Here is a 20,205-nt window from a genome sequence, read left to right on the forward strand (position 1 = left end):
TGAGGTGGACTGGACTGGACTGGCAAGAACTGGCAAGAGGATGGGGAGGAAGCTGATACTTTCTGTATGGGAAAGAACTGGACCGACCGGCCCCTACCACCAGTAGGCCATTGGACCCATAATCCATGAAAGTGGGGTGGGCGGCTGCTCACGAGGGCCACTTTGTAACTCGACTCCATCCAATGACTCCAACCGCCTCCGTGTGGGTGAGACTGTACATCATCCTCCTCGACACTGTATTTTTGCAGGCGCTGGGCCAAAGGGTTGACGGCTACGTCTGGTGGTCTGGTAAGAAACAGTGGGATGAGCGGGTTGTAACACATGTCGCTAAGGTAAACATCTTTTCTTCCTGGCTGGAGCCTCTCTCTCTCTCTCTCTCTCTCTCCAGCTGCCTCCATCTGCCTCTGGGCTCTGTCTGCCCTTCATCATACCGATTAGGTGCTGCTGGAAACCCTGTCCATGGCGAATGGCTGGAAATCGATATTGGAAAGCGAGACATGGTTGTAGCTCTGGCCATGTACGTACCTTGAGGGTCGAGTGTCTTCCATTTTTTTGGACGGGACGGGACTTGGAGGCTTGGGGCTGCCATCCATCTTGCCGTCCTCGCACCCACGCCATCTGCCATCCGCCGCAGCCTCCAACGGTACGTACCAATTATGGTATCGCAGCCTCCATCAATCGGTACGTACCGGATCCACCCTGGGAGCGTTAATGGAAACGTTCTTTTCCGCCTTTGGCGACGTCGCTGAACCCGCCCGCCCAACCGCCCTCCGCCTCACCTCACGGCCCTCACCTTACCTCGCTCTAGGTAGTCTGTCGTGAAGTGTCCTCCACATTACCTTCACCATGTTCCGCCTACCACCACGTAACGTACCGATCAGCGAATACATACAGAGGTACCAAAGTCACTTTTCCTCTCAAAGCCAAATCATGCCGTCCATTTTCTCTCTCTACTGTGTAGACTCTCACGAATCACGAGGCCCGCGTCGGATTCCTTTACTCCCCGTCACTCATTGTGGTTTCTTGCCTCTCTCCTCTCTGTCTACGGCGCAGTCGCACACCCACCATCTTTTCTGTCGTCTCTGGCGCTACGGATATCGTGGTCATACCTGACCGAGAGCCCACATTCCAGAGCTCTCCTCGTGCCTGCAGCAAACAGGCCGACGAGGCCATAGTTTAAAACACCAGGTTCCGGATGATGACTTAGTGCCGCCCCCAGGGTCATCTTTCTCTTCGGATGATTCCTCAACAGCGTCAAACGCGACTGACCCCAAGTTGCCTCGAGGCTTTAACCCTGAGCCTTGAGGAACCTGATACCCAGGCAGAGCTCGGGCTCGAGGCTCGACCTAGAACCAGAGCTGGCTGGCCATCGGCACTTACAACACCCAACCCAAGCAAAGCCAGACAGGCTGCGTCCTCACAAGCAGGCTCGCCTAGCCTCTAGGTGCAACTTGCGGTGCCCCTACAGACCTTGAGCTGCCAGAGACGACCTGGACGGATCTCGCCTCTCGCTTGACGCTGCTGCAGCCGCCACCGCCGGCCACCTCTAGCGTCTATCATCAAGCACGTCCGGCATCAGCTATTGATCCCTCCTCCGAAGAAACATAGGACGAGCCTGGACGGCAAACACTGACGGGGTCATCCCAATCAGTCATCAGCCGCGCAAACTTACACTTAGACCTAGCGGGCTGCCCCGAGGCATTCGTCCGTTCCTCGCGACACCACGAGCTACGGAGGCCACGGACGTTGACCGGCTGCTGGCCAAGGCTCCATTGATCAGCATTCGACTGTGCTTCCCGTCCTCACACAATCACAGTGGCATCACCTCACCTGTGACCTGTGTGGCTTGTACGGACACAGTCAATGGCTGATGCGTCTGCGGTGCAACACTCACGACGTGATTCAGTGGAGGAAGCACCAAAAAGGACAGCGCACCCTGCACAGTGCAACGAGACTTGACAAAGAACGACGCCCACGGCTCCCTCTGACACTCTGGGAAACGATCAGCTCACGGCATTGGATCGGCTGCTGTCAACGGGCAACTCTATCTGCACCTCGCGTCAACGGCACGTTGGCCCTCAATTCCGTCCTCCTATCTGTCTTGTCATCTTCCGCCAGGGCCCCGTTCGCTTCATCGCCCTTCACCCATGAGTGAATTGATCCTCCACCCGGCCAACCGACGATGCTATGGAAATGCCATTGTTGCCGCCTTGTTTCTACAAGCGGCAACGCCGAACAAACAATTCCAAGGTGGAAGCCGCCCGCTGGTAGCCTCGGTCGATAAAACTTAATAAGCCCTTGGCCGCGATGAAAACCTGGCTTTCTCGACCCTTACCATGATGCCAAGTCCACAATGGGCTGGGGTAGAGTCAGGGCCACCACTCTCACCACTGACCAGACCCTTCGGAGTTTTCAAGCCGCCCCCTACCACCGCAGTTAGAGCCCCACGAGCCAGGACTAGAGCAGCCATTGATAAGTCGCCTGTTGCGCAAGGTTTCGATCGCAAGTTGCCGCAGATCTGCCATGGTACATTAGCAAACGCAAGGATGAAAATCTTCTCGTACGGGCTCCAGTCGATAACGGATCCAGTGCCCAGACACCTGCAGCTAGCGTGGTACTCTATGCGAGTTGCTTGACGGCGAGAACAGACTATTCGAAGCTGCGACGTCGCTTTTCACGCCTGGATAGGCACTGACCTGCTAACAACAGTCGGCTCAACAAAACCAAACGAGCTATCGCAGATTCGCACACCAGGCGAAGCCCCTCGTCCGATGGATTGCATCTTCGCTACAGTACGAACCCCGCTACGAACTGCAGATAGACAAAGCCACCATTGGCAATGGCCGGCTTTGCCTGGCCCTGTCGTGCCTGGGGCCCTGGGCTTCTGGCGTAGAACGACCTGATGTTCCCGATGCTCCTCTCCCCCCACAAGCGTGGAGACTACCTGCGTCCGGATTGTCTTCTTGCAGACCCCGCCACTGCCAGGCCCTGAGCCTCGAGGGGCTCTACTGCATTGCTGTTGGCTGTATCGGCATTCCGAGGCGCCAAGGTGCCCAGAGCTATTCGTATCTCGGATGGATATCGACTGTCATCGATGCCGATTGCGTAGGCAAGGCCGGACTACGGTGCGCGATACTGCCATATTCACGGTGGACGGGTCATACGGCACAGTGGAGAATATCTCGCGGGAATAGTTTCTTCCTGGCGGATCGCTGAATCGTGTGCCAATGATCCGACGGCCTGCTGTCACGGTTGTTACCCTCCCGGTGGTTGGTTGAATGTCCAACCACAGGCTCACAGTACAAGGTGGATCGTGGAAAGCTGGTGCAAAGACCATTGCGAGGCTTCAGCAGATCTCCCTCCTCTAGCTCGAACAATGAGGGGGGGGCAATGGGTGCACAGCCCTCAATCTGTCAAACGAACCAGTTGCAGATGACGAAACAAGTCGCAGTACAGGGTCCAGGCATGTTCAACGAAGAGCCGAGCTTGACGCGGTACGGCCAGCGGCCAGCGGCGACTTAACACGACGAGTTATTCCCCACCCGTATCACGGATAATGTCTGGAGGTGCGTCGCGATATTGAAAGGTTGTTGCCAACCAAGGTATATCCCGACTCCGAAAGGCATCCCATTATCTCCTGCTTCGACCGACCGATCAACGTCGCAAGCGGGAGTCTCTCTTAGCCCTTCATTGCCGCGAACGCACGTCTCCCCAATTGGCTTTGCCTGCAAATAAGGCACATCAGATCTGCGTCAGTTCCCCGATCGATGTCGCTTGTTCCCAGTACACCCGTTCACGGCCGTGGCCAGACCCTGCACACGCCAATTTCTCTATCAAAAAGACGCCAGACTCCAGGCATCTCAGTCTGTAGTTGGTCCAACATGTCCACTCCGAAAGGCACCGTCTCTGATGGCGAGTTGTGCCACTTGCCTCTTCTCGGATACCTGCATTCATGGCATAACGTCTTGCACATCATCTCGCATACTATACCTCTGACCGTTCATGTTTCTCCAACTATGACCCTCCTCGACGGAATGCCATGACGCCGCCGGGCCCTACACGGACCTGACATTTGATGGGTTTCTAGAGAAATCGCGGTGACAATTGGCATGAAGCATTTATCCGCCGAAGCCGATGTTGTACGAAGCTTTGAGTTCGATACTACGGAGCCGTTTGTCTCGTTTGAGATGCGAACCTCGTGCCAGAGTGAATCAACCACATACCAACATGCCAGCCAGATTCGACCGACACTGAGCGGAGCAGCAGAAGGCCAACGAATTGTCCGGCAGCAATGCGGGCGAGAGTCATTTTCCCCACGATCATTGGTGCAGGTCAAGGGGAACCGGCAAGGGGCTGCTCAGGCACAGTTGTGTCTTCCCGCCATCCCCCATGCCCATTGTACGGCAAAAGAAACCTGCTGCAAGCCATTCCCTGGATTTCGAATGTGCGGTGTGAGATTCTCGTCTGAAAGAAAACGCCTTCGTAGGGCCGTCAACCAATCATGCCGCATCCCATGTTGGCCGTTGGCGGGATTCGTCCGACGACTCTCTATGCCTACTATCTACCTTGCATTACGTGATGCAAGTAATGCTTCTGGACCGTTATGAGAGACAGGAGGCTAATCGAGACTCGTGGCTGTCGCCTCGAAGCATTGGCTCGAAAACAGTTGGTTTGGTACCTGACAATCGACAATTGGCTGATCTGTGTGAGCCGTCTCGATTGATTTGGTCGGGACTCAAGTTGATACTTGGTCAAGTCAAAGGCGAGACGCAAACCCTCAATTGATTGAAGACGGGGCCAATTGAGGGTCGTTAACCCCTCCTCAACCCCTCCTCCGTCGGACGCGGGGCACGGAACTCTCTCCCAAGCCCTGCCCAACTTACGACTGCAATTCGTCTCTCTGACAACCAACTTGACGGAATCACGATATTGCTAGTTTCGCGGGAACTTGGCGACAGAGATGTCGATGCCAATGCCTGGCATCGAAGGACGTTCCTAGCCGAACCTAGCCCGAGGTCTGATCACTTGATGGCCTCAAAGCTATAACGGCGCCATCCGCCTCTAGTGAGGGTGCTCGGATCTCTCGAGATCTTGACCGCTTGTTACCCCCTCAAGTGGTGTGTGGTCCAAGCTGCGCAGCCACCTCAAAGGGGTTCAAGAATGCCACCATTCCATTCAGAAACGGACCAAAATACCCAGTGTGGTGGGTTTTGTGAAGGCATTTGCAAGGTCTATTCTCCGCGCAGCTGGAATGCTGCTGAAGATAATTTGCATACCTTTCCTTCAGGATTCTTGACACATGAACGTCTGTCTGCTTCCTTGGCCATGCAGGGACGCACAGCGCTGCGCTGGCTCCAATGGTAATCCCAGGCGCTATTGACCGCTCTCTCTCTCTCTCTCTCTCTTTCACTATACACTATGCGGAAAAACTTGTATGCCGCAGGTGGTGTGAGTGGGCAGGCTTGTAACTAGTCACACCATCAAGGCAACTATTATTTGCCTGCTCCGTGCTAATTGAAGTGAATTGACTCGAGATTTGTCCGCACTTGTGTGTTGTCATGAAACTGGAAGAAATGGATGTTGCGTCATTCTCATACGGCACTATGCGCTTCCAATTCATTCCAGAGAAAATAAGTCCGAGAGGCCCGGTGATATGACCCAGGCGTCCGAGAAATGTCGGTTGGACTTGTGATGAGTCAACCTTGTGAGTGGCAGCCCGGTTGCCCTCGAAGACCTGGAGAGCTCTCGAGGCCGGTGTCCAACATGGCAGAACGACCTGAGCTGTGGGCATTATGCTCGTGGTCGTACAATGAGTTGAGCATCATGGCTAGCAGGTATACCTGATGCTTCGCCAGTCCAGAGCGTTGACTGCCAATGGATTTCGTGACATTGATGCTGTTACTCGCAACTAAGTTCCGTCTTCGCCTTTTGAGTAGTTCGCACATTCATTTCCTGTCCCCAGGTCTCATTGTTGTCTTCACCTTGGTTCCAGGTGCCTTTGAAGATGGTTGTGGGAGCATCGGAGGTGGCTCGGCTTGTCAATGTTTGTTTCTATAACATCCCTTGAATCACCGGACATGGATCCAGCTTGATCCATCATCGTTGTTTCAAAATAGCTACATCATATTTACTTCTCTTCTCGGTCCATCTACAAACTTACCTCGTCCGTCCCTCGAGTCCAGTCGAGGCGGCCATGTCTGAACTCGAGATTCTCCCGTAAAATTGGACCCGCCGAGGTTCTATACACCAAGAGGATATGTAGAATGTGGATGGATTTTTGCGAGAACGACTTCATCCAGCACTTAGCTCAGATGCTATTGCGCTATGAAACCGCTAGATGTCGTGTATAATTAGACATCGTTGTCGGAGTTGAGGTTTATAGCGAACATAGTTTGTCCCTGGCCCGAGCGGCTGGTCGGATGGAGTAGAGTTGCCGCTTTGCAGACGTCTGTTTGGGATATGGGAAACTCTATTCTTGCATGATGGGTATGTTTGCCGTGGTGTCCGCAGACTGTTCAGTCTGTGAGGGTTGATGCTGCTCGAGATTGGTTCGGTTTGATGGCTGTTGGCCCGTCGTGCTCTGCTTAGTATGGACGGTTTGGAGGGCTTGGCCATGTCGCTATGGTGGCTTTAGCTTTGGTGGTGTGAAGAGCAAGTCTGGTTAATTTATTAAGGGTGGAATAGCTCTATTGAGGGTCTTGAGATGAAATGAAACGTAGATTGAGACATGTTCCGTGGTGAGAGTCTGTCACGGGCGATGGATCGCCACTTTGGTCCTTTGAATCATGAAGAGACGGCCCTGGATAGTGGCTTGCCAACCCTGGCCACGAATACCCAAGCACACCCTATAGACCAACCATGAGCCAACGAAAATATCCAAGTCATGGGAACAATCATTGACCTCGTCACTGAGAACATAATCGAGTCCCTAGTGAAGTTAGCAGTCAGTCTATCGAAGGTTTCAGCTGTCTCACCTGTCTCTTCCAATTCATCCATACCTAGACGTTCACAACCTTCAATGAAGAATCTTTGGATCTGTCAGCATCGAGTCATCTACAGCATACACTTCCAATACAAAGCTGGTGATCGCGACTACTCAATGGAACATGCTGAATATTAGTAGTCATGACTACCTTGGTTCATCGGCGCAAGCCCGACATTATACCTATACAAGTAGGCAAACCGCACGCCAAACCGGGGATTTTACCAGACATATCATCCCATATTATCTCAGGCTGTACCAATTATCGACCTGGGTGAGCCCCTGATCACATTTCAATGGCCTCCTGAACGGCTCCTAGAGTCCACCATTGAAGCTATGGGTATGATGTTATCTCAGTATTCCATCTGGCGGCTTTTTAAGACGGTTCATCCATCGAAACCAATTGAGGAACTTCGAGCTACACAAGACAGTTACAGTGTCCTATGAAGAATCTGAGAATGCCAGTTGATCTAGACCCTGATCAATGAAATACAAAAGCTTCGAATCAGAGTATTGCGAGAGCCAAGTGGCCCCCGCATTATATCCAAAGGCCTGGAGTAAAACCTAGAATATTTCCAAGCCTTTTATTCACAGTGAGCCCCCTTTAATTGATGTCGCTTTGATGGATTTCTGAACAGCATTCAGACAAGTGGGTTATGAAATTGGATATGCTGTTTCACAAAAGTAGTTTCTGTCTATTTCGATCGCTAAGCTCAGGGGCTTCTGATTTTGGAGGAACCGGTAGTTGTGAAACATTCGAAGACAAGCTCACTATCTGAAGTGTCTGCGAACTTTCGTTATTTTATGTGTCGGTTCCGAACCTCTACGATGGAAGTCTCTAGGACATTTAAGAGGGAGAGGGGAACCGTCGTCTGGACGGCCAACAGATGAATCATACGCTCTTGTGTAGAGAAGAATCTCGGTATCGCTACTTCAACAAAAAGAGTATATTACGGGTCTCTTGCGTCCGCAGATGCAATTTACCATCATCTCGGCCGAAGTCTTCAAGGGATGTCGTTGAAGATGGACATGGTGATGGGATGTCTGGTGATGAGGGATCCGGGGCTTACTAATAGCGGGAGACGAGAACAGCCAATCAATCTAGACACGCCCCACTTTTATGAACTTCCTCTCTTAGGCGCATTATGGCAAGTAGGAAGAGCCCATCTCATCACCATTACTGCCCAAAGCGAATATCTTTCCAACTATGACATCTTGTTGGTTTTCAAACATCAGATTCTGAAAACGTCGTTGAAACATGGGAGTCTGAGTCTTTCTTGACGTCTCATAAAGCTCGCATCCCACAATCTGCCTCTGAGTGAGATGAGACCCCGCATCAAACCTCTCAAGCGCCGTACCAAAGTCACCTTCATCAAGCGCGCAGCAAGTATGGCTGCATCGGCCCAGACCGGGTCGCCGCAACGCTCCGACAGCGACGTGGACGAGGAATTCATCGACGACCTGAGTGATTTGGGAATCGAAGGAATCGAGACGAACAGTACCGTGCCAGAACTTTTCACGGCGTCTCCACCTGTGCGGGATACGCTTCCGACGGCCACTTCATATGCTCAGGATGCTACGGTGCGGGAGTGTGTCCCGTTGCTGGCTGCCACGGACAGCGACATCGATCACAACGCCCACGGAGTACCCTCACTTCTCCGTGATAACCACATCAAATTTCTCCAGAAGCAGCTCGGAAGGTTCCCGGCCCCGTATGTGGCTGCCGACGCGAGTCGGCCATGGTTCCTGTATTGGTCTCTCAATGCCCTGGCTCTGCTCGGCTACGACACGGCAGTGTACCGGGAAGACCTGATAAAGACAGTGCGTACAATGCAGAACCCTTCCGGTGGCATCGGAGGCGGTCACGGACAGGACTCTCACCTTGCCACAACCTACGCCGTTGTTCTCGCCCTTGCCATCGTCGGCGGTGAGGATGCATACGAGGTGATAGATAGGAAAGCCATGTGGAAATGGATCTGCTCTCTCAAGCAACCCAGTGGCGGGATTCAGATGGCCCTGGGCGGAGAGGTAGATGTCAGGTGGGTTGACACCAGCCCCCCCTCCTCAATTCTCTCTCTCTCTCTCTCTGTTTGCGCCATAGTTCTGACAGGTTTCTAGGGGAGCATACTGTGCAGCCGTAATTGTAACCCTACTGAACCTGCCTCTGGACCTCTCAACCGACTCGCCGGCGTGGACGCCTGAGCGGCCCACGCTCTTCACTGGATTGGCTGATTATGTACGCAGATGTAAGTCATACCTTAGCCTGGTTGCCTCGCCGTCGCTCACCAATAGGCCAAACGTTTGAGGGTGGAATATCGGGAAAGCCGGATGGTGAAGCGCATGGAGCCTATGCTTTCTGCGCTTTGGGCTGCCTCTCGATCCTGGACACTCCGCATCGCATCATTCCCAAGTACGTATCCCGCCGCGTTCGTCCACTAAGGGGTTGACATGAAAGCAGCGCATACTGACTGCTTCGTCCGATGACAGGTACCTCGACGTGCCACGACTTATCTCTTGGCTCTCGTCACGGCAGTACGCTCCGGAGGGTGGCTTCAGTGGCCGCACAAATAAGCTCGTCGACGGCTGCTACAGCCATTGGGTCGGTGGGTGTTGGCCCTTGATCGACGCTGTACTGAAAGGCGCAATTGAGCTCGAGGATCAACCGAACGAGGCGAGCTTCACTCCCCATCAGGGCAGTCTTTACAGTCGTGAGGGGCTGATTCGATACATCTTGTGTTGCGGTCAAGACCGGTCCAAACGTGGCGGTCTTCGCGACAAGCCCAGCAGGTGAGATGGCGATGATGATAGAAGCTTCCTGATCTGGATGGCTCGTTGCTGACTCGAGTGATAGGCCGTCGGATGCGTACCACACTTGCTACGTCCTCTCAGGACTGAGCTCTGCGCAGCACCAGTGGGATCTCACATATGTCAACGAAGATGAGACGATCCTATCGGAGCCAAAGTGGGTGGCGTCGCCTTGTGCCGAAGGAACACAGATATTCAACGAGGAGGACCGCGTCGGGACGATCCACCCCGTCTACACCATCCCCCAAGAAAGCGTCGACGACATGAAGGCGTACTTTGCGTCGAAACAGGGATTCTAGCCCGCCACCAGGCCGCCTGAAGGCGACCGCCCCCCCTATGTATATATGGAGGAAGAACGTCGAAATCCCGTATCACGTGGTCCGCGCGAAAAGGGGCACTGTGATGGCGGAGACCTTCCGAAATGAACTCGGCGATGGGAAACGTGCCATGCATGCTTACTGACGGCCCCAATCATGAGGAAGGGTGGGATCGCGGAGCGAACACGACGGGCCTGCAGCTTCGAGCCCGGGGCGAAGAGATCTCAGACAGGGATCGTATGTGCGAGCTTTTGAACAACTCATCACGGCAATATGGCGGCGGCGCAGGAGACTTTGTGTGGATGTGCATGTTGAAAGCTCCCAAGCTGGGTCTCCCGAAAGGTCGAGTTGCATTTGAAATCCGTGCGCCAGCTGCAGCACGCGAAACGGCATGCAACTTGTTTACTGGGAGGAAGAGGGAGGTGTTATGGCAGCAGGAGGTAATACATTTCGAACAAACGTTTCTGGTCCAGGCCAGAGCAAGCCGGCCGAGCAGGCAGAACCAGTCGGCATCCAGTGTTGCCCTTTGAACATCCCACCGCAAATGGGACAACATGTTTCCTTAAAAACAGCGCTGAACGGTTGGGACTACGCATCTTCCGAAAGCAAGGGTCCCCTTTGCTGTTTATTCTGGCTTCTCGGCGCCACGACGCGGCGGCTGTGGCGAGCGAATGCACATCATCAATTCTCCCACCCTACCAACTACCAGACCAATCTAAAGAGAGATTGGAGACCTGTAACACGCCACTTTGATGCCTCTGCCGTGCCATTCTCGTGTGGCCGGCTGTTCTTCCACGCGTGTGTCTTTTGTGGACTAGGTAGTTGGAACGGTTAAGAAACGAAACTTGGATGCTTGTCTTGGGATGGCAGGTCTGAGACACAAGGCAGAGACAATTTTGAGACAGGTTGCTCAGTCCAGCCCTGAGCCGGCCAAAAAAGGCACAGAGAAGCTAGATCGACGCGAGCTGTGGGTGTGTAGTAGGTGTAGGCGTGTGTGCGGATAGCTTAGGCGTGGGCGAACAGGCTGAGAAGGAGAGAGACAGAGACATGTCTGCCTACTGCGAGTCCGCGGTGGATTATCCCAGCAGACTGACCTAACCCATGGCGGCCACGCGAGGTTCGATTGGTGCATCTCGCCTTACAGCAGCGCCGCAGGGCCTGGGCGCAGATGTCTTTGCTGTCATACATGAGCCACCTACTGCGGTAGACGCAAGTGTGCCCCTCCTTTTTATCGATATTCCTCTTTGGAGTTGTTTTGATATCAGAAAAGAATTACCCGGGAAGGGAGGTCATGTCATGGGCCGCTTGGTATGGCCGGGCAGTGTCCTGATTGAAATCGATCTGCCTACTCATTGTTCGGAAGGACGCGTCGTCGTGGTCTGCTCGAACGGGCACCGGGCAACGAGATAATTGCTCCAGACTTTGGATCTGGATCCGCCAGGTGAACTCGAGCCGTGATGATGAAAATTCAATGGGCCCTCCTTCAGCAGGCGGGAAATGATAGAACAGCGGTCTGGTCTGGGTGGTAAAATAATGTGGTGCGGCCTCAGGTTTCCAAGAGAGGTCAGCGGCCGGCCGGCCTCATTCCCCCATTGTCAAAGGTCCGGTGAACCTTCATCAACACTGACGAACCCTCCTCTATCTTCCGTTCAGATCGGAGGTGGCTCTGTCCAATGGCATCCCACCACTGGATGCAAATGACGTTGAAAGAAGGCCAGGTGTGTTGTCTTCTTCGAAATGGAGGGGCAGGGATGAGATGTGGCAGAGAGGGAGCCGGAGAGAGAGGGCGAGACGGAGGGGTCCATGATGTCTCTTTTTTGGTGTGCCCCTCACACCCCTCATCGAAAGAGCTACCCTGCCGGCTCAGCTCCAAGACGGGGTACGAATACAGATTACAGTACATGGCACACAAGGGGGACGCCAGCGTAATCACAAACTTGTATTCCCGAGCCACCGGATCCCGCAGGCCATGGTTCACAAAAAGCCCCGGGCTATGGATGCTGGCTTTGGGAGGACACGCACTGGTTTCGTTCCACAGCTGGCTTCTTTCTGTACTACAAGATGTGTCTGGCGAGACAAGAGACTGTATGTAGAGACTGACGGTGAGAGACACCTCGGCACGGTCATCGTATCACTTCTATGATTTCTGTTTAGCCGCGTTAAACCGGGGATTTATTGTAAGACAAATGAAGCTCGGTGGAGTGGTCTCTTAGGCCAAGGCAGGGCTGGAGAGAGACTTGGATAATAATAACAATAAGTGCTCAAGAGAGCTCTGTCTCGGAAGCAGTTCCGGACGTAGTGAGGGTATCTCCACTTTAGTATCACTACGAATACAGAGCCTACACAGAAAGGGTCCGTCGTTGGCACACGGAATCTTGGTTGACTAGGGGTCTTCCGATGCCCACTCGCTTGGCAAGCGAAGAGTTCAAATCAGATGATTTTGGTGAGGCAGGCGGGTATAGACAGGATCCCTAGGAGGTGTACATACATAGTCCGTTCATTTATCCCATCTCTCATTCGATGTCAGCCAAAGTAATGTGTCATGGCCAAAATACATGAGACGAAAAGAGTCCCATCGGCTTTTGGGATAGGGTCTACCGTCTATCAAAAAAGTCAGGTCACGCCAACAGACATGCGGACGCCCCTCCATCGTCCCCGCTTCGTGAGAGCCGGCCGCTGGAGTGGAGCAAAGTGTGGAGAGTGAAAGAAGTGAGAGAGAGGGAAAAGCTGGGATTGATCATTGATCCAGATGACAGGGTTCCAGAAAGAGGTCAATTGACGAATCACATTTGGGGACGGCTTCTACGGCGAGCGCTAAGAGACTAAGAGCTAGCTCTGTCAGGTCGGGCAAGAGACGTTTGGCTTTTTCTTTGGTAGCAGCACCAGTTAGCAGCACCCTTTTTGCTCTACTCTGCAGTAGCTTGGTGAGACTTTCTCAGGGAAAGACCATGGAGGTAAGGCAATCGGCGCTGGGCGGCATCACCTGCTCAGGTTGAACCAGGTGAGGTGGTGAGATGCCTGCCGCAATCGAGCGATGGTTGTGGGTGGCTTTGTAGATGAGGTAGATGAGATGAGTGACACGGCGAGTGAGTGAGAGTAACGGATGTGAGTGAGAGTGAGCGAATGCATGATTGAGTGTAAAAGTCATTGGTAAGAGGAGTGAGTGAATGGCATCGTTGACGCCTTCCACGGTGCTTCCAGATTGATTCGGGAAGGAAGCCACGGGCGATTCGCTGACTGACACGACCCCTTGCGGCAAGCTGCAAGCTGCACGCCGCCAACCTCCTCTTTGCTTCTCATCTTCTTGACGGCTCCCCATGCTCCGTGGAGAACCAAGCAGCAGTACCACTACTCCGTAGCAGCAGCAACAACGAGCTACAAGCTACGAGCTACCTTACGACAAGTCATCAATAACAAGAAAAGAGTTGGCCCGCGGCAATCTTGCCGTGGCTCGACCTCTGCGCGCATGACCTTATCTGACTCTGCTTTTCTCACCTGCATTGACAGATCGCGGTTGCGAACGGCCAAGTACCACAGTACCTGCCTCTCTCACACTTCGATTTCCTAGCCTTTACGAAGGGTGTATTTACCAATTGGCTTACAAGACTCAAGGCAGAGGCACAAATACCTGAGATATCAGGGTGGGTTACTGAGAGAGAGAGAGACACACACACATTCGCACATACGCATACATGCACACACACACACACATGAAGAGAGATCGAGAGAGAAAGAGAGAGAGAGAGAGAGAGACGCGGCAAAGATGGGCGAGGGGTGTGGAAAGCAGAAAAAAGGCCAGTGCATTGCATGTCAAGAGAGAACACCCTGCCTTTTTGGATCGAGGTCTCGCCGGGCTTGGTTTCCTGATTTCCCTTGGATTACCTTCCAGGTTCATCAAAGCAACACCGTCGAGCGGCACTGCCAGCTCATCATTGCATGGTGTGGTCTGCGTCCCAAGGGCCTGCGCTTGCTTTGGCCCGGCCTAGTTGCAACTTGTGCGTTTTCGCGCGCGCCCGCTTGCACCAGCCAGCCGTTGCGCTGCGTCTGCCTGCCTGCTGCTGCTGCTACTGCTGCTGCTGCTGGTCCTTACTTGTTGTAGGTATGTCTGCTTGCTGCTACTACATGTTATTGCTGCTGCTGCCAAAGGTCTTCATGGATCCGTACTGATGCACCGGCACCCACATCACCAACCCACGTCCAAGGTATCCGTACCCGTCATGTCATGTCCGTGGTGCGGAGTACGTACTGATTCTCTCTCAGGTACCTTACCTAGGTAGGTACCTTACTGCCTCCAGATTGCTCTTTCCCATTGCGAGTACCCAAGATACGTACTGAACTTACGTGACTGTGCAAGTACCCATGTTTCTTCGTCTCCTCCTCTGCACCACCACGTCGTCCGCCTCCTCTTCCGACAACCAACAACATACGAAATGGAGACGATGGGGACATCGACATCGACGACGGCAACAACAACTTGTAATTACCGCTCACCTCGTACGGCGGATACTCGACAACAACCGAGGTCACGTTCGTCTCGTTTCCCCACGCCCACCATCCACCAACTACGGAACAACAGCACGACACAGAATACACAATATCAACCACTCCAACGTCTTGTTCGAACCCTCCGATAGCCTCCTGTCCCCCTCCATCGGAGGTACCTGACCTTACCTGACCTCACCACGCATTCACGGCCTTTTCAATGCATACAGACCTAGGTATTCACCGTCCTCACACCCCTCTCGGTGGTGTCGCCGTCGTTGTCCGTTTTCGGCCATCTAACGGTCTGCATTCGCGTGGCTTTATTTTTTCTTCTCCCCCTCCTCCTCTTATCCTGCCCCTCCACACTCGCCGCCATCATCGCTTTAGTTATTTAACTTTTGCCTCACCTTACAGCAGGAGAGAGGGTCCTTTTTCGATCTAGGTAGTCTGCGGCGAACACTGTAACTCTCGCAATATACCAGAGAGAGGGGAAGTGGACAGAGGGACATGCTTCTTGCATATGGAGAAGCGAGATATAATTTGCCCGCGGAGCCGATTACAGCGCACCCCCTCCCTATCGATTCCATGCTACTCATCCCACTCCGACGTGAGGAAGCAACATTGGCTCGGGTTCTCAAAATCAGAGAGGGGGAAGCTATTCCATGTTGATGGATCTCGCCGCCCCCGTCGAACCCACTCTCAAAGCCATCTCTCGGCGTTCAGAGTGTTCATGCACGTCGTCTGCTACCCTCTTAGCTCACGGTGACAAGACTTGAGAGATGACCTCTTCACCGACCTTGCAATCCTGCCCGCGGGGGACGATGCCGCCTGCCGGGGGCCCTTGAACCTCGAACGGAGGCCCGCCGTTCGGTCACCAGGTGCCACCGACTTCACCTTATTCCCTGGCGGCCGTCGCCCCCATCATTCATGGGATTTGAAAATCAGTATTGGCAGAACCCTGGGAGTTGCAGCCGCCGCACCATGAACAACCTTAGAGATCCAGCGTCTCGCCGTCGACTACCGCTCGCTCGCTCTCCTTCGTCCCTCATCGCTCCGGGGGTCTCTATTTTAGGCGGCACCCTGGCTCGCACTCTGAGCCAACGAACGGCCGGTAGCCCAGCAAGCGCTGATTTGCCGCTCTAGGGCGGTACCTTGATCCGTCACCGCAACGAGCCCAGTCTGTATCTGTACCGGAGTATAACTGCATTCTCGCTCCCCGGGGGTGGGGGGGTTCTCCATTTTCTATGCCGGTGATTCGCTGAGCTATTGGAGAAGGATTTCGATTTTGGCCGTCTCTGACTGGATACAATTGCTAGCCTACGAGACAACTTTGGCCGACAGGCGGTTTTGACTTTGATGATGCCGTGCGAATCGCCCGCCATCGCTGCACATCATTGGGAGCCACCGATGATCCCAAACGTGGGCCCCGGCGCCTGGCGCTGTCCTCACCCTGTCCCAGCTAGCATCGAAGCGCACGGCCAGGCCTTGCCTGACATGGCACAGACGAACGCCAATTCTTCGACTTCTAGGTTCATCGTCCTTCTCTCTTGGTATCACAATGTCACCTTCCAAGTTGCCGGAGACGCTTCACATCGTACGGATACCTCCTCTTCTTCATGGTTCCAATCCCCCAACCTCGGGTCCCGCAACACAAGCGAGCAGCAAGCAGCAGCAGGATGGGTCATGGGTGGCATGGTGAATTCAATCTCGACGTTTGGCTTGGTTTGGGGGGTCCTCTTCTGCTCAACTCCGAGTCCGAACCCACCGCATGCGTCCTGCTGCCCCCGCAGAGACGCTCGTTGACCGCAGTCAACAAATGCACGCAAGCCTAAAGTAGCGAGCAATGTACATGGCCTCATACGTACATACATGACGATGGATGGCATATCTCAACAACAACATATTGGCGCTCGGCCTGTGACAAAACGACCAACAATGAGCGGTGGAAACATTGGACAACACCAGTGACGGTGACAATGACAGCAACGGTACCATGGAGCCGACAAAGACGGCACGTCTACGGTCTGACAGGTTGCTGAGGAATTGTCCACAAGTGCGAACCGGCCCTTTACTCGATAGTTGATTACAGGTGCAGTAGTCGCCGCTAACACGAAAAATTTAGGGCATCGATTTCGCATCAGTCATCCTTTGTCTCTTTCTCTCTTCTCCACGGTCACTGGATAGGGCATTCCTATACACTACTAGGCACATCCCTCTTCGGAGGAGCCAGAAAAGCAAATAAGCATGCTCTGGCGTTTTGACTCGCCGCCAGCCCGAAACAATTCAATCAAAGGCCATGGAAGCCCGGACTCGGGACCAGCGTATCCCGCACGTCAAGTAAACTCTTCGACGAGAGTTACTTGGCAGATTCTTCGATCAAGTAACAGCAACGTACCAGACCTCTTGTGCGCCGCCGGAGGAGGACCAGCTCGCCTCGCCAGATTGGGGTCCTACATGTCCGTATGGTTCCATTTTGCCACCGGCTTTGCAGATTTGCAGCCCTCGTCAGTCTCTTCCTCTTTTTTGTTTTTCTCTCAGTCCTTTTCGTCTCACAATTCGCCCTCGACATTTCTGCTGTAGCCCCAGAGAAGCTAAGGCAGCCCGCTATGCGACCCGGCGGGCCACATGGTCGGAGAGACTTCGTCCAAAGTTTCGGCCATGTACGTATGTACCAGAGGCGCGCGCCTTTGCTTGTGACGATGATGTCGTGGGCAAACCACAAGCTGGGCCCAAAACAGAATAAAGTGTAAGTCGGTCGATGTTCGGCGGCACGACCGGCGGCAGCACAGATTACATTTCGAAAAGTCGAAGTGCCCTAGAAGGAGAAGCTTGAACGGGACCGTCAAGCGCCACGAGCAGCGACAAGCTCTGTGGCTCCTCCTACGCATCTGAAGACCGAAGCAATGTCGGACCTTGCGGTCAAGTCCCGTACGGGGCAACGTTATCGAGATACCTCGTCGATTCTCCAGTCCAGGCCTCGATACTCATCTGCTACAGGTCAGACTCTCCAACGAACGACCGGGCCTCGAGATGAGCGACCAGGGGACTGGGCCAGCAAGACTGGAGAGAGTGGGAGACTAATGGACGAGCAGGGGGCCTTTCCCTCCAAGTCTCAGCAGCAGAGAGACAGATCTTCGTCGGCCCATCCCTGGCCCTTGGGCCCTTGCCCAGCGATGATGCTGGTACCCCCCTCCCCCCCTCTTCAGTGTGTCGTTGTGGAGCTGTCTAGTCTCCAGCGGTTTTTATCAACTGGCAACGAGGCGAGCCAACGCAGCAAAGCATGGGTCACACTCTTTCGAGAGCCGCATCGCCGCTTGCATCTCGAACCAAAAAGAATTAAGAGAGAGAGAGGAAAAAAAAGAGAAGGGGGCATTGAGAGAAGCGCCCCCATTGTCATTGTGCACTTCTTTCCGCAGTGCCCGTTTTTTTCTACCTCTCTTGCTCTCCCCCCCTGTCGGTTCGGCGTCTGGCTTTCCATGTTCACGTCCCTGCCCAGACTCCAGAGATGCAGCAGACTGACCGAACAGACGGACAGAAACGCCCTGTATGTCGCTTGCTTGTTGACCTTTTCCTCGTTCGTCTGTCTTCTCCTCCTCCTAGCCAAGGTAGTGAGGTACACAGCTCCATTCCCCTCTTTCTTGCTTGGTCCCTCATTTCCTTTTCCTGCCGCTGCCGTTGCCGCCGAAGCTCTCCAATACCACATACTGCTACGGATAGTGTCGATGTTATGTCCAAGTACCTTTACCAAGTTGATGCTGGACCTGGACCTGGACTTGAACTTGGACTTGGACTTGGACTTGTTGTTGCTTGACCACCACCACCACCCCCTCCACCCCTCCCCCCTTGCCCCCGCACTAGTTCCGTTGACAAGCCCAGAAGCACGAGAGAGAGAAAGAAAAAAAAAGAGAAAGGCACCTCTTTTTTTTTCTGCAATAAAGCAGACACATGTCTCTCCGTTCATGGCTCAGATGCTTTCCTGCAACCCGAGAGACGGAAGCCCTGGATACGTAGCTTAACTTACAACACCACCCACCCACACACACCACCTTCAATACTCCGTACACGCACACACGCACAAGTAACAACACATCAACACCCCTTCCACCGACTTTCTTCATCTTGTCCCCCCATACCTCTTCAGGCTTTTACTTCTCCAACCTGGGAACCACGAAAACATCGAGAACCTTAGCCGATTCCAGCTCACTTTCTCCTACCTTACATCTCGTTGAACAACTCATACCTTACATACTTGCCTACCCTCGACCACGCCCCGGATTTCTGCCCTACGCCTTACATACGACCCTCCCAGCATTGCTTTGGCGCGTGGTGCGTAGAGTGCGTGCCAGCTCAGCTCAGCCCAGCCCATCCCATCCCATCACATCCCCGACCACAGATCTCTCTGCTCGCCTCACCGTTGGGCTCGATTGCATCTCACGGCGTCCGCATCTTTGGTCCCCTTGTCTGGATAGGAATCAACCCTCGTCGCATTGCTTCACTTTTTCTTCCTTCTTGCTCTGAGACAAATTCTCTCCCCTGCTACGGTCTTTCCCGTCTCCCCCGTCTGGATCTGGACCTGCATCTCAGAACCACCACCGCTTCTCTTAATCGACCCATTGGGAATAACTGCCAACATGGGCGGCTTCTACATGCAGTACCTCGAGAGTAAGTCATCAATTGAGTTTTGTAGATGGATTGTTGGAGCCCAATGCTTCCCTGAACCTCGTCATCGCCATTGTCCGTATAAGTGGGGCTGTCCATGATGACCTGGAGAACTGGGTCAGATCGTGTGCCCTACCCCTGCATTCTGTCAATGGCGGGAATGACATGCGTCTCCCGTTTCGTGGTGACTCTCAACGAGTCGGGACGTGGCATTATGTCCGGGGATCGACGTCAGCTTCTCGCTGCGGCTCTCTTCAGGAACGGCATGCAGGGTTCGCAAGGGGGAAAAAGTCTGTGAGAGTGGATTGGGCTCGGATACAGATGGCATTCACGTCGTTGAGAGGCGTGTATCCGCTGTTCTCCCTCAGCTGTGCCATCAAGACTGGCTCGGAATGACTTGCAGAAGAAGATCAGGGGCTAACCGATCCAATCTAGGTCTTTGCCGGCGACGAGGATGGAACGACCCTTCTTACGAGTGTTACCGCGATCACAGCGGCTACACCTGCTTGGTTCTGGTCAACGGACGCGAGTACCAGACGGATCTCGCGTATCAATCCGACTCGTTGGCCCAGGAAAACGCCGCCATGCGTGCTTTCATGGTGTGCCGTAACTTCTCCGTCAACGGCGGCATGCTGGCTCGCAATGGCATCGTTCAGGGGCTTCCGGCCACTGAGCCTGCTCGCCGCTCCAAGAAGAGCCGCCACACGTCATCCAGTCACAGCTCGCGAGACAGCCACCGTCGATCTGGTCACCATTCGAGCAGCAGCTCTACGGCCTCTTTCGACTAAAGATAGGCAGGTAGCCTGAATCCCTGCGTTACGTGGCGGCAGGGATTCAAGACGACGACTATTATAAGGTGGAACAGCTTCGCAGCTGATTGAGCCTATGAAAGAAGACGACGCCTCCAGACGGCTGCTCTGGGAGGTCACAGGGTCAAAGAGAGATGTTGGGTGAGAAAAC

The 20,205-nt window shown here is 53.8% G+C and overlaps 6 protein-coding genes across 6 annotated transcripts; 5 read left to right on the top strand and 1 right to left on the bottom strand.

The window, feature by feature from the left end:
• Positions 1–1,237: 1,237 nt before the first annotated feature.
• CCOS01_10559 (uncharacterized protein) lies at positions 1,238–1,444 on the top strand (the record flags this gene model as incomplete). Its single annotated transcript, XM_060458714.1, has 1 exon — positions 1,238–1,444. One exon carries the CDS (start codon positions 1,238–1,240, stop codon positions 1,442–1,444), a length of 207 nt encoding a protein of 68 aa, XP_060310516.1.
• CCOS01_10560 (uncharacterized protein) lies at positions 1,289–1,783 on the bottom strand (the record flags this gene model as incomplete). The annotated part of the gene is made up of 3 exons (XM_060458715.1): positions 1,289–1,346; positions 1,471–1,553; positions 1,673–1,783. The coding sequence occupies 3 exons, from the start codon at positions 1,781–1,783 to the stop codon at positions 1,289–1,291; spliced, it is 252 nt and encodes an 83-aa protein (XP_060310517.1).
• A 6,522-nt stretch (positions 1,784–8,305) lies between these two features.
• Positions 8,306–10,086, top strand: CCOS01_10561 (prenyltransferase and squalene oxidase; the record flags this gene model as incomplete). Its single annotated transcript, XM_060458716.1, has 5 exons — positions 8,306–9,021; positions 9,101–9,228; positions 9,275–9,392; positions 9,470–9,769; positions 9,834–10,086. The coding sequence occupies 5 exons, from the start codon at positions 8,306–8,308 to the stop codon at positions 10,084–10,086; spliced, it is 1,515 nt and encodes a 504-aa protein (XP_060310518.1).
• Positions 10,087–15,945: 5,859 nt separating this feature from the next.
• On the top strand, positions 15,946–16,389 carry CCOS01_10562 (uncharacterized protein; the record flags this gene model as incomplete). The annotated part of the gene is made up of 1 exon (XM_060458717.1): positions 15,946–16,389. The coding sequence occupies one exon, from the start codon at positions 15,946–15,948 to the stop codon at positions 16,387–16,389; it is 444 nt and encodes a 147-aa protein (XP_060310519.1).
• Positions 16,390–16,830: 441 nt separating this feature from the next.
• On the top strand, positions 16,831–17,166 carry CCOS01_10563 (uncharacterized protein; the record flags this gene model as incomplete). The annotated part of the gene is made up of 1 exon (XM_060458718.1): positions 16,831–17,166. One exon carries the CDS (start codon positions 16,831–16,833, stop codon positions 17,164–17,166), a length of 336 nt encoding a protein of 111 aa, XP_060310520.1.
• A 2,051-nt stretch (positions 17,167–19,217) lies between these two features.
• CCOS01_10564 (uncharacterized protein) lies at positions 19,218–20,033 on the top strand (the record flags this gene model as incomplete). The annotated part of the gene is made up of 2 exons (XM_060458719.1): positions 19,218–19,248; positions 19,681–20,033. 2 exons carry the CDS (start codon positions 19,218–19,220, stop codon positions 20,031–20,033), a joined length of 384 nt encoding a protein of 127 aa, XP_060310521.1.
• Positions 20,034–20,205: the final 172 nt, after the last annotated feature.

Source organism: Colletotrichum costaricense, assembly GCF_030867565.1.
Source record: "Colletotrichum costaricense strain IMI 309622 chromosome Unknown Scaffold_11.1, whole genome shotgun sequence".
Taxonomy (NCBI): domain Eukaryota; kingdom Fungi; phylum Ascomycota; class Sordariomycetes; order Glomerellales; family Glomerellaceae; genus Colletotrichum; species Colletotrichum costaricense.